A 13,425-nucleotide genomic window follows, 5' to 3' on the forward strand; every position below is an offset into this window, starting at 1 on the left:
AGGTAAGCACTTGCACGCTAGCCATGACGAGAGTTAACTTGCTCTTCAACACCGCAACACCGGTAAGCAAAGCGTCGTGAGTCAGTGAGTGGCGGAAACAGATGCCAGGACACCAGACCTGCTGATGCTCGGGGCTCGGGCTGAGGTGCAGAGAGGTCGAGTCGGGGCTACAGTCACACCACCACCACGTGTAAGGTCCGCGGGAGGAGCGACAACACACCGACACGGGGACGGCCAGAGGGTGACTGATCACTCCTCGACCCTGACGCTCGCTTATCTGTGGCCCGGCTGCTCCACCCACTCCCAGGTGAGCCGCTGCCCGCCCCACCTGTCCCGCCCTGCACCCGCCCGCACCCCGCCCCGCCCTGCCTCGCCTCGCGCTGTTCCTCTCCTCTCCATCCGGCCCGCCCCGCCCACTCACTCTGGTCTCACAGCCACAGGCACACCCAAGCGATAGTATTAATGGATAATGACTCAGCTCACGTCTCATATCGAAGGGATTAAGAGATGGATAGGCGTGTGTATTTATGTGTGTATGTGTGTGTATATTTTTTTGTGCGTGTGTGTGTAAGTGTGTGAGGTGCGCGGGACAGTGCGTGGCATCTAGCAGGTGAGATGCGGAGTGCCAGGGGTCGCCAAGAGGGTCATTTCCCCCACAAACTTTCACTGGCACTGTCTGACTCTGTGGCTTGCCTCACTTCCCTCTCAGCCGGCCTCGCTCCCGCACGCACGCTCTCCCGCTCTTGCTCTCTCCCTCTCTCCCTTGCTACCCGCTCCTCTTCCTTCCTCATTCCTGATCCTCTTCGCTCCTCATCTCTGCCTCACACATACACACACACTCACATCATCATCATCGCATTCCCTGTCATACTGAAGGTCCTTATAGCTCTGACTCCTTTCATCTTTCATCCTTCGTTTTTCTTCCTCATTTTTGCCTTTCTCCTTTTCATCCAACTTAACTCGCCTAAGTTTCCGGCTCTTTCCCTACCTGACCTAATTTCTCCTTCCATTTACCTGTGATTTTCCTTCCTCCTCTCGCTCACTTCTTGCTGTTTACTTGCGTTTCTTTAATCACGACATCTAATTTTGTGTCCATATTCCACACTCCTCCTAGCACCGTTTTGATATAATCCACAAGTCTTTTTTATCCATTTATTCAACACTACTTTCCTTTGCGGCATATTTCCCCTTCATTCTTTACGCACATCCTTTCCTCCTGTTTTCTAAGATCTGTATCATTCGTAGTCTTTTCACCCCAAGCTCATAAATACTCTTTGCGTTCTTACCTTTACTTCCTTACTCTCCTATTTGTCCTGCTTTTTCCTCTCCCGATACTCCCCTATGCGTATCTATCTCTGCACGTTCCTATTTCCAGCCATCGTTCAGCCCACCATCCCCTCCTCCTCCTCCTCCTCTTATTCCACCTCCTCCTCTCATCACAGCCTCGCACGCACAGCTCCAAATTCACAGTTCTTTTTTTATTAGGTTCTTACATGTGACTACTTCCCCATTCCTTCTTTCCGACTAGTTTTTCTCCTTGTCCTCCTCCTTTTCTTCCTCCTGCTCCTTCTCGTCCTCCTCCTCATCCTCCTTCCACACTTCTCCACTTCATTCAATAACAAGTCTCCTACATACTTCGATCTCATGTTTTTTTTATTTTTTATCTTCCAGACATTTACTTATCACCACCACCACCACCACCACCTTCCACTTCCCCTTCTTCCCCTCCCCTTCACTCTCCCCTTCCTCCACTTCCTTTCTCCTTTTTTTTTTTTACTTCTCTTTACCCACCATGCCATTTTTCCTCTCCACTTGCTCCACCTGCTCCATTCTATTCTGCCTCCTCTTCGTCCTCCTTCCTCCCTTGGTCACTGTCTTACCTTCTTCTCTTTCCATAATTTCTTCCTCCTCCATCTTTCACTTTTAGGGTTTTTTCTTTCCTCAGCCCATTCTTTATTTTATTTATTTATTTTCCTTCATTCTTAAATTTCCTCTGTTTTCTATACCTTGCCACCCCCTCTTTCTTACCTTATTCTCTCCCTCCTTCTTCCCTTTCTTTATCGGTGACTTCTTCCTTTTTCTCCTACTCCTTTGCGTTGAAATCTTTCCTATCTTTTAACTTTGTTCACCTTTTTTTATCTCTTTTCTTCCCTTTCTTCTTCCCTTTTTCCATCACTTCCCTTCCTTCCTTCTTCCCTCAGTTCCTTCTTTTTCCTCTTTTCTTCCTTTACACAGCAATCCTCTTTTTTATTCCCTCTTTTTTTTCTGTTCCTTCCTTCCCTCCTACCCTTCCTACCTCCCTTCTTCTCTCGTTCCTTTCCTCTCTTCTCTCATTATTTTCTTTTTCTTCTTTTATTTTACGTCGAAATCTTCTTTTTTTACTTTTTTTTCTGTCCTCTCCTTTTCTTTCCTTTTTTTCCTTCTTCCCATCTTTCATCGTTCTCTTTCTTCAATTCTTCCATCGATTTTTTCCTCTTCCTTTAAAATTTATATCCTGTTTTTTTGTCTTCATTTTTCCTCTTTCCCCTTTTTCCTCCCTCCTTCTCCCAGCCTTTCCTTTTTCCTTTCTTCCATCATTTTTCCCTCATTTCCTATACATCGATTTTCTATTTTTTCCTTTTCTCTGTCCCCGCTTTTCCGTTTTCTTTCTCTCCCTTCCTCCTTCCCACCCTCGTTTCCTTCCTAACTCTTTCCCTCCGTTCTTTCCTTCTCTTCCTTCTCTTTAAATCGAAATCCTCCTTTTTCATTTTACTTTTTCTTCGTTCTCACCTTTTCTCTTTCCGTCTCTTCCTCCCCCTTTCTTTTTTGCGTTTTCTTTTTTTCCTTTCTTCCATTAATTCCTTCCTTTCCTTTGCATTAAAATCCTCACTTCTTTTTATTTTTTCCGTGTCCTTTCTTTCCTTCCCTTCCCTCCCTTCCTCTCCGCCCTCCTCTCTGCTCTCTTTCCCTCGTTCCATTCCTTTTTTCTTCCCTAAGTTCTTTCCTTCCTCCTTCCCCTTTTCTTTACATCAAAATCCTCTTCCTCTTATTCTCTGTCCCCACCTTTCCTCCCTCTCTTTACCCCTTCTTCCCTCCTTCACTCCCTCCCTGGTATCTTTCCTTCGTTTTCTTCTTCCCTCCGTCCCTCAGTTCTTTCCTCCTCTTCTCCTCCTTTAATTCGAAATCCTCCTTCTTTCCTTTCTTGTCTGAGCTTATTTTTCCTCTCTCCCTCTCCCTCCCCTTTTTTTTTTTTCATTCCCTTCCTCTCCTCGTCCTTCAGTTCCTTCCTCCTTCCCCTTTCTTCATATCGAAATCCTCGTCTTCCTCTTTTCTCCTTCCCCACCTTCTCTTTTTCACTTTACCCCTCCCTCCCTCCTTCCCTCCCTCCCTCTCTCCTTTCCTGCCTTTATATCTTCCCCCCGCCTTCCTTCCCTCCCTCCTTCCCTCCCTTCTTCCTTCCCTCCCTCACTCCCCTCAGTTCTATCCTTCTTTGTTCCTCTAAGTCAAAATCCTCATCATTCTCTTATCTCCGTTCCCACCTTCCCTTCCTCTTTTTACCCTTTCTTCACCCCCCCCCCTGCCTTACCTGCCGTCACGTTCTCACAAGGGAACAAGATTTCACCCCCTGAGGCCGCGATGACAGGTGCTCGTTCCTTATTTATGAGGCGAGATCATCGAGCGTGGAAAGGATCACATCCGACTTGTCGAAAACGCTGCTGGGGATGACTAATTAATGGACTCTTCGCCTGTATTATGGAGTGCGTGGAGGGGACGAGGCGAAGGGTGCGTTGGGGAGCGGTAAAGTGGAAAGGAGTGGTGGGAAGGGAGAGTTAGAGTCGAGTGCGTAGTGTTGGGGTGAGTGGGTGGGTTGGGCTGCATGCGTTTGGGTGCGGTTAAGTGGAAGGGGGTGTTGGGAAGGGGGAGTGGGTGGGTTGGGGGGTGGAAGGGGGTGTTGGGAAGAATGATTTTAGGGTAGAGTGCGTGTTGGGGAGGTGGATTTTAGTGTGTAGTGGTTAGGTGCGTTTGCGGTGCAGTAAAGTGGAAGGGTATGTGGGATGGGAGATCTATGGTAGAGTGTGTGTTCGGGAGTATTGAGTTCGGTGGGTGGGTTACAAGATGGAATAGTAAGGTGCATTTGGGAGTTGAGTGAAGAGGAGGTGCGTTAGTGTGAGGATTGAGGGAGAAGGTAAAAGGTAGGTTAAAGTACGTTTTGGGAAAGGGTGTTAGTGAGAGTTGGTGAGCTAAATCTTTCTTGGGGTAGTTGAATAGTAAAATGCGTTAGGGAAGTGAAATAAGAGAAGGTAGGAGGTGCGTTAAAAGTTAAAGGTGTATCGCGTTGGGTGGTGTCGAGTTGGAGAGTAGGTAGTAGTTGGAAAAGTTTGTTCGTGGAAAAGCTGAATGGGTAAGTACGTTAGAGAGTTGAAGGAAGTTAGACAGAGGTGAGCATTCTAATTTGGGAAGACGAGTGAGAAGTGAGTTGAACAATTGAAGGCAGATGGGTGAGGTGGGGACTGAGGAGGTGTGTTAGGGAGTCCAATGAAGGTGAGAATAGTTGAAGATTCTAATTCGGGACGATGAGTGAGGAGTAGGAGAGAGAGAGAGATGGCTATAAGGGTTAAAAATAAAATAAAAAAAAGATGACAAAAGTGAGTGATTGTTAGTTAATTGAATGACGTTAGTTGATAGGGTGGCGTTATAGAGTTAAAATGTGTGTAGTTTTTTTTATTGCGTGCATTTTATAGCTTTATTTTTTATCTGATAGGCCATTCGGTGTAGTTTTTTTTTTCATTCATTTGATTTTTCCCTCTCTGGTTTTCCTCTTTATTAGTGGTTGAGACTGAAGTTTATTTTTAGTGATGAGAGTTAAAAAAAACCCTATTAGTCAAATATAGAAGAAAAAAAACTACTTGTAAAATATAGGAAAATACCCTACTTGCCAAATATAAAAAAAAAACCTACTTGTCAAATATAGGAAAAAAAAACTACTTTGTCAAATATAGGAAAAAAAAGCTACCTGTCAAACATAGGAAAAAATACCCTACTTGTCAAATATAGGAAAAAAAAACCTTATTGTCAAATATAGGAAAAAAAGCTACTTGTCAAATATAGGAAAAAAAAACCTACTTGTCAAATATAGGAAAAAAAAACTACTTGTCAAATATAGGAAAAAAAACCCTACTTGTCAAATATAGGAAAAAAAAACCTACTTGTCAAATATAGGAAAAAAAACCTACTTGTCAAATATAGGAAAAAAAAACCTACTTGTCAAATATAGGAAAAAAAAACTACTCAAATATAGGAAAAAAACCCTAATTGTCAAATATAGGAAAAAAAAACCTACTTGTCAAATATAGGAAAAAAAAACCTACTTGTCAAATATAGGAAAAAAAACCTAATTGTCAAATATAGGAAAAAAAACCTACTTGTCAAATATAGGAAAAAAAACCTAATTGTCAAATATAGGAAAAAAAACCTACTTGTCAAATATTGGAAAAAAAACCCTACTTGTCAAATATAGGAAAAAAAACCCTACTTGTCAAATATAGGAAAAAAAACCTACTTGTCAAATATAGGAAAAAAAACCTACTTGTCAAATATAGGAAAAAAAAAACCTACTTGTCAAATATAGGAAAAAAAAACTAATTGTCAAATATAGGAAAAAAAAACCTACTTGTCAAATATAGGAAAAAAACCCTACTTGTCAATTATAGGAAAAAACCCCTAATTGTCAAATATAGGAAAAAAAACCTACTTGTCAAATATAGGAAAAAAAAACCTACTTGTCAAATATAGGAAAAAAAACCTAATTGTCAAATATAGGAAAAAAAAACCTAATTGTCATATATAGGAAAAAAAACCTACTTGTCAAATATAGGAAAAAAAACCTAATTGTCAAATATAGGAAAAAAAACCCTACTTGTCAAATATAGGAAAAAAAACCTACCTCTCAAATATAGGAAAAGAACCCTAATTGTCAAATATAGGAAAAAAACCTACTTGTCAAATATAGGAAAAAAAAAAACTAATTGTCAAATATAGGAAAAAAAACCTAATTGTCAAATATAGGAAAAAAAAACCTACTTGTTAAATATAGGAAAAAAAAAACTAATTGTCAAATATAGGAAAAAAAACCTAATTGTCAAATATAGGAAAAAAACCCTAATTGTCAAATATAGGAAAAAAAACCTACTTGTCAAATATAGGAAAAAAAAACTAATTGTCAAATATAGGAAAAAAAACCTACTTGTCAAATATAGAAAGAAAAACTACTTGTCATATATAGGAAAAAAAAAAACTACTTGTCAAATATAGGAAAAAAACCTACTTCTCAAATATAGGAAAAAAAGCTACTTGTCAAACATAGGAAAAAAAAACTACTTCTCAAATATAGGAAAAAAAGCTACTTGTCAAACATAGGAAAAAAAAACTACTTCTCAAATATAGGAAAAAAAGCTACTTGTCAAACATAGGAAAAAAAACTACTTCTCAAATATAGGAAAAAAAGCTACTTGTCAAACATAGGAAAAAAAACTACTTCTCAAATATAGGAAAAAAAGCTACTTGTCAAACATAGGAAAAAAAACTACTTCTCAAATATAGGAAAAAAAGCTACTTGTCATATATAGGAAAAAAATACAAGTCTATGAAAAAATACATATTAAGACCACAATGACCAGCTTTCTCCTATCACTTTTAAAGCCTACAACATCACCCACCACATGATCGAGCCAATGAGACGGAGATGAGCACTGATGCCACGACCATTTATACCGAACATCCGAAACTTTTCTTTAACTCACCTCTTTTTACCATTGTCTTCACCCCCCTTTTTTACCTTCCCACACAAGTATTCTCCCCTCCTACATTTTTTTGTTGTTGTTGCTGTTGTTGTTGTTTGTCTCGTCGGCATAAGGTAATTGTGGCACCCTTGTATTTTTAGTTTCATGTTATTTTTGTCGTTTCTGTTTTTAGGTGTTCATGCCACGGCTTATCTTGTTTATTTTTATGTGTGTGTGTGTGTGTGTGTGTGTGTGTGTGTGTGTGCGTGTGTGTGTGCGTGTGCGTGTGTGTGTGTGCGTGTGTGCGTGTGCGTGTGTGCGTGCGTGTGTGCGTGTGTGCGTGCGTGTGTGCGTGCTTGTGTGCGTGCTTGTGTGCGTGTGTACGTGTGTGCATGTGGGGATGAGCGAGGGAGCGAAGGAGCGAGAGAGAGAAGTGAGAGAGAGAGAGAGAGAGAGAGAGATCCGTAACCTATTATTGGAACGACTAACCTTTTTTCTTTTCCCTACATCGTCTTTCCCTTCATATTTTGGTCATTTTATTCCCTCCCATGCATTCTATTCTCTCTTCTTTGATTAACGCGTTCACTATTTTATATGGATCCCCACGCAGTCTCTCTCTCTCTCTCTCTCTCTCTCTCTCTCTCTCTCTCTCTCTCTCTCTCTCTCGCTCTCGCTCTCCCCCGGGTGAAAAATAACAGGTGTGGGATTTATTTGTATTTTTGGCATTGCGTACATGGGCAGAGAGTGTGTCTTTGACCTGCTATTTCTGTCATTCTTTTATTTGTTTTTCATTTTCTTGTTTATTTCTGTTCCCATTTGAAGGCGTGAGAGGCAGCAAGGGCGGGGCGGGAAGGGGAGGGGAGGGAGGGAGGGAGGGGAAGCGAGGGAAAGGGTTTTGCTTACCTCTGACAATTCTGCATCTCTCCCACTCTCTGTCTGTCCCCCCCTTCCTCCCACTCTCTCTCTCTCTCTCTCTCTCTCTCTCTCTCTCTCTCTCTCTCTCTCTCTCTCTCTCTCTCTCTCTCTCTCTCTCTCTCTCTCTCTCTCTCTCTCTCTCTCACATACATACATACATACATACATACATACATACATACATACATACGTTCAAATATAGTTTTAATACATTCTTCTTCTCTCGAACACTTTTTTTCTTTTTTGCTCCTTTCTTGCTCATTTCTCTTCCACGTAATTTTCTTTTGTTTTATTTTTTTTCTTGTTCTTCCTTTCCTTCGCTTTCTTCTCTTCCTTTCACTCCTTTCTTTCTCTTTCTTATCTTCAACCCTTTCTTCTTCCTTCTCTTCGCTTCCCTTTCCTTTCTTTTCCCCTCTTCCTTTCCTCTTTTCTTCCCTTCCCCTTTTCTTCCTTTCCTCTTTTCTTCCCTTCCCCTTTTCTTCCTTTCCTCTTTTCTTCCCTTCCCCTTTTCTTCCTTTCCTCTTTTCTTCCCTTCTCCTTTTCTTCCTTTCCTCTTTTCTTCCCTTTCCCTTATCTTCTTTTCCTCTTTTCTTCCCTTTCCCTTTTCTTCACTTCCCCTTTCCCTTTCTTTTTCTTCCTTTCCTCTTTTCTTCCCTTCCCCTTTTCTTCCTTTCATCTTTTCTTCCCTTCCCCTTTTCTTCCTTTCCTCTTTTCTTCCCTTTCCCTTTTCTCCACTTCTCCTTTCCCTTTCCTTTTCTTCCTTTCCTTTTTTCTTCCCTTCCCCTTTTTCGCCCTCTCCGTTCTCTACCTTACCCTTAATCCCGTTCCTCCTCTTCCCTCCCAACCCAAGTGAGCAAACTGAACTAATTTAAAAACACTAATATTTTGAGCTGTCCTTTTCTTTCCCCCTCCTCCTCTTTCTCCTCCTCCGCCTCCGCCTCCTCCTCCTCCACCCTCCCACCTTTTTTAGTCTTCTTTTCTCTTTTTTTTTTTTTATTCCCATGTCAATTGTTTTTTTTAACAATTTTTTTTAACGTTTGTTCTCTCTCGTTAATTAACTTCTAACTATAAATTTCCAAAGTAATGTTGGTGGTGGTGGTGGTGATGGTGATGGTGGTGATGATGATGGTGATGGTTGTGGTTGTGGTGGTGGTGGTAGTGGTATTTTGGATTTTGTTGTTTTTGTTGTTGTTGGTGGTTTGGATGTTGTTGTTGTTTTGTTGTTTTGTTGTTGTTATTGTTTTGTTATTGTTGTTGTGGTTGTTGTTGTTGTTTTGGTGGTGGAGTGAATAGCAGTGAGAATAGTAACCTCACCCATAAGAATAATAACAAAAAAAACTACTACTAATAATAATGATGATAATAATGACTGACTGACAAAAGGAACACACTAATAATATGCAAATCCCCATTACAAATTCATAGTCTTCCAACATTATGCAAATTGAACATAAAAAAATGACAACAACATTTAGAGTTTCATGCCAACTGGAAAGAAATGGCTTGTGTACAATCTGCCGCGACGCTAAAAATGATCATAACAATAAACGTTCCTCGAGTTAAAAGACACGAAGACTTACGCGACGAGGATGCTGGAGGCGTAGGGAAGCGGGGACCTGACCTCGTGTGTGTGTGTTGCTTAGGTGTTGCTTGTATATTATATCTTGCCTAGTGAGTGTTGCGTTTAGTGTGTAATGCTTGTGCGCCCACCTCTTTGGATTCTTTTTAGGAGCAGCGAGTAGCGGGCATTTTTTTTCATTATTGTTCCCTTTTTTGTGTGCCCTTGAGCTGTCCCCTTTGTTGTAAAAAAAAAGTATTGTGTTCATTTTACAACCACGGAGGCAGCTTATGGACAAAACAAAAACACTCACATGAAAACCGTAAAACACTGGCTGACACAAATAGATGACACGATAAGTTACAAAAGACGAGTTGCATATACCAGCTAATCCGTTTTCGTCTATTTTTCTCCATATGTGATCCATGTTGAATGTGGTGCACTCATTTAAATGGCAACACGTAGAATGGATGACTTGTGCATTGATAAATTTTGCTTTTCGTCTATCTCCGAAGCAAGGAGACACAAAGGGTCGTGTTATAAGACATTAAGTCGCCCAAGAACACCTATTTGACAAGGCTTTCGTGGGAGTTGTGGGCATTTCCAGGAATAGTTTTATGCCCCTGGTGGTAGTTTGACTCTTCCCCCGGGTTTGATTCTCGGGCGGAGTGGAAAAATTTGGGCGGCTTTTCCGATACCCTTCGCCCCTGTCCACCCAGCAGTGAATGGGTACCAGGTATTAATCGGGGGTTGTGTCCCGTCTCCTTGGATCTGTTCCCTTCTCCTATAATTCCTTCCCCTTCTGTCTCTCTCCGGCATATGACCACAGATGTTGCGCCGAGTAAACGAAACTTTCCTCTGTACCATGAACCTGAAGTAACACACATTAGAACACGACCGACCCCCTCTTTGACCTTTAGAAATAGCTGATGTGAGATGCGAAAGTGTCTTATGATACCGACCATAGACACCACAAAGAAGCTAAAACACAACCTCGGCGGATATGTAATTAGAGGTGATGAAAATAAATTACCTTTCTAATGCATTCATCGAGTTGGTTTCTATTGTCAGCGGAGCAGGTTTTGTCCACTCTCCTAGGACTCTATCTATTCGCAAAGCAGAATGCAGTCTATGTCCCCTTATGTCCCCTTAATTTTAGTCCGCTACTCACACCGACATCTGTAAACACTGTAAGCCTCCTGGAACGCTCTTATCTCCTTAGCGCGGCGGCAATGGTTCCCCGGAGTTGCACACAGACTGTCTCACCCGCGCCGGTTTGCCTCGCACGATTTATTGTGTAAAGGAGAAGAGTTATTTTTAGTCTCACACTGAGTGCATTCTAAAATTGCAGTGTCGCGAGCATTGGAAGGAGACCGAAATTGCACGCTTAAACAATAAACGAAATCTTCCGAATGGGTAACGTTGTGTTTATATTCTTGGGAAATAAACTTTGCACACACACACACACACACACACACACACACACACACACACACACACACACACACACACACACACACACACACACACACACACACACACACACACACACACACACACACACACACACACACACAACGCCCCACACAACGCCCCACACACACAACCCCCCACACACACGCACACCTCTCCCATTATCAGGAGTGGAAAAACGTCTTGGGGGGAGCCTTTTAAATTCACGGCCAAAGCTTCCGTATAGAGAGCGTGGCTTACAGACGCGATGCTTTGCCAGGGGACCTCGCTCACTTGCTCACGCAGCACACAGCCCTAAAAACGCGGCTGTGCTGAGCGTGATGAGTAAATCTTTTATTAGCATTAGAATTAGCGTCATATGTACACGCTTCAAAGTCGCACTCAGTCATGAAAATATATCAGTAAAAGTATTCATTAGCTTAGAGAAGGTGCTCATAAATATTGCATCTGTTGTATTGTGATGTCAGTAGGGAGTGGTAGTGAATTTTACCGCATTTTTATTTTCTTGTTGTGTTGGTGATAGTGGTTGCAGAGAGGAGTAATGGATAGAGAGATAGATTGACAGTAGTAACAGTAGTAGTAGTAGTAGTAGTAGGAGGAGGAGGAGGAGGAGATGGAGGGGGAAAAGGAAGGACTCCAGCATGCTTCTTCCTCCTTTACTTACCGTCCTCTACTCTCTCTTTCCCTCTCATTTACCTTCACTCCGTCCCTCTCCTCTCTCCTTCACTCTCTTATTTCTCCCATCCCTCCCTCCCTTGCCCCCTCTGTCCCTTCCTGCCCCGCCCCTCTCATCTCCAACTCTTCAAACTCCATCTTCAAGTTTCGTAGCAGCGGGAATCTGTGACGGGAAGCACCCCTTTCACATCCCTTCCCTCCTCCCTCCATCCTTCTAGCTCCGAGGAAGTGAAGAGGAGGAGGAGGAGGAGGAGGAGGAGGAGGAGGAGGAGGAGGAGGAGGAGGAGGAGGAGGAGGAGGAGAAGAAGGAGAAGGAGGAGGAAGAGGAGGAGGTAAAAGTTGATCCCCTACTCTCTAATCATTCATCGATCATAGGCGAATGGGGAAAAGAAAATTGTGTGTGTGCGTGTGTGTGTGTGTGTGTGTGTGTGTGTGTGTGTGTGCTGATACGTGACACACACACACACACACACACACACACACACACACACACACACACTAGAGGAAGAGGGGGATTAACCTTTTCAGTAAACCTTCCTCTGTTTTTCCTTTTCCTTCCCCTTTCCCTTCTCCCCTATCACCGGTAGTACAAACAGGTATGCAAACACCGCGGTACACACACACACACACACACACACACACACACACACACACACACACACACACACACACACACACACACACACAGGACTAGACCCAAAAGCTGACCCACTTAACACTTGTACCTCCCTTGACCCCCTTCCGCCCTTCCCCCTTAAGACGCCTTGAGCACTGCCGCAGTTCAGGTGAGATTGATACACACACACACACACACACACACACAGAGAGAGAGCGAGAGCGAGAGCGAGAGCGAGAGCGAGAGCGAGAGCGAGAGAGAGATTGTTAGTCAGGAAAGCAACGTGCCGAAAGAAACGTTAGGAAAGCAGAAAGGGGAAAGGGAGGATGGAAGGGTTGATAATTTTTTTCGTAAACTTACAACTGTAGAAAAACAACAACAACAACAAAAAAAAACAGATAAAAGGGGTAGACGAAAAACAGGAGATTGAAAAAGAGTGACAGAAGATGATTCAAGTAAGGAAGTTAAATTAAAAGAAAGGGAAAAAAAAAGAGAAAGGAACTATATCGTGAAAGGAAGGATGGAGATAGAAGGAAATGAAGAAAGTGATGAAAAAAAGTAAATGGTTCAATATAAAAAGGAAAACTAAAACAAAAAATATACAAACTAAAAGGAAAAGGGGAAACAATTGACCAAGATAAAATAAAAGGGGACCGCTCAACCCTATAAAACAAGAAATAGAAATAAGGGCATTGAAAAAAAGAATACAACAGTGGAAAATGAATGGAGTAACTGAGGAAGGAGAGAGAGAGAGAGGAGGAGGAGGCAATAGAAACCCAGAAAGACGAAGTATATCTGGCAAACCTCAGTGGAAGAAATATGTGTCGAAGAAACGAGAGAGGAAGAAGAGAAATGTGGAAGGATGGTGGTGATGGAGATGAAGACAGAGATCAAGTAGTGAAGGCGAGGGAAGGAGTTGTAGTGACTGGTGTGGAGGAGGGTGGAATGAAGTAAGGAAGGAAGGAAGGAAGGAAGGATGAAAGAGGAATAATTGAGACGAAGAAAGTAATAAACATGAGTCGAAAGTAAATGTTGAGAATAGGGGAAATAAAAGGAGAGTAGGAGAATGCTAGAGAGAGAGAGAGAGAGAGAGAGAGAGAGAGAGAGAGAGAGAGAGAGAGCGAGAGAGAGAAGAGAGAAACAAAGAGACACAGAAACCGAGACCATATTAACAGCAAACTGCAAATCGATACCAAAAAGAGAAAATAAAACGAAAAAGCACAACACAAAGAAAGAAAAGGAAACTGAAAGCACGGAAAAGAAAGGGAAGGAGAGAGGGAGAGCGAGATAGAGAGAGGAATAGAGAGAGTTGTTGAGTGGATGAATCGGAGTTAGTGTGGGGAAGAGATGCAGTTAGAGCGAATAGAGTCGGTTAGAGCGAGGAGGTCAGCCGGGCGAGGTGGAAGGGTGCGGCGTAAGCGAGAGAGGGA

The 13,425-nt window shown here is 42.4% G+C and overlaps 1 protein-coding gene and 1 long non-coding RNA gene across 3 annotated transcripts in view; one reads left to right on the forward strand and one right to left on the reverse strand.

Moving 5' to 3' along the window:
- Window positions 1-290, reverse strand: part of LOC126996519 (carbonic anhydrase-related protein 10-like) — a 136,187-nt gene extending 135,897 nt beyond the window's left edge. The window contains exon 1 of one of the 2 annotated variants that reach the window (XM_050857064.1): window positions 1-290. This exon is cut by the window's left edge and continues 30 nt beyond it. In XM_050857064.1, coding sequence (XP_050713021.1) covers window positions 1-25 — 25 coding nt within the window. In that variant the 5' untranslated portion in view covers window positions 26-290. The other variant, XM_050857066.1, reaches the window with a different exon arrangement.
- The window catches only part of LOC126996521 (uncharacterized), a 98,634-nt gene that overhangs the window by 49,632 nt on the left and 35,577 nt on the right, over window positions 1-13,425 (forward strand). The window lies entirely within an intron of this gene.

The sequence above is a fragment of the Eriocheir sinensis genome, chromosome 10 (assembly GCF_024679095.1).
Source record: "Eriocheir sinensis breed Jianghai 21 chromosome 10, ASM2467909v1, whole genome shotgun sequence".
In the NCBI taxonomy this organism is placed as follows: domain Eukaryota; kingdom Metazoa; phylum Arthropoda; class Malacostraca; order Decapoda; family Varunidae; genus Eriocheir; species Eriocheir sinensis.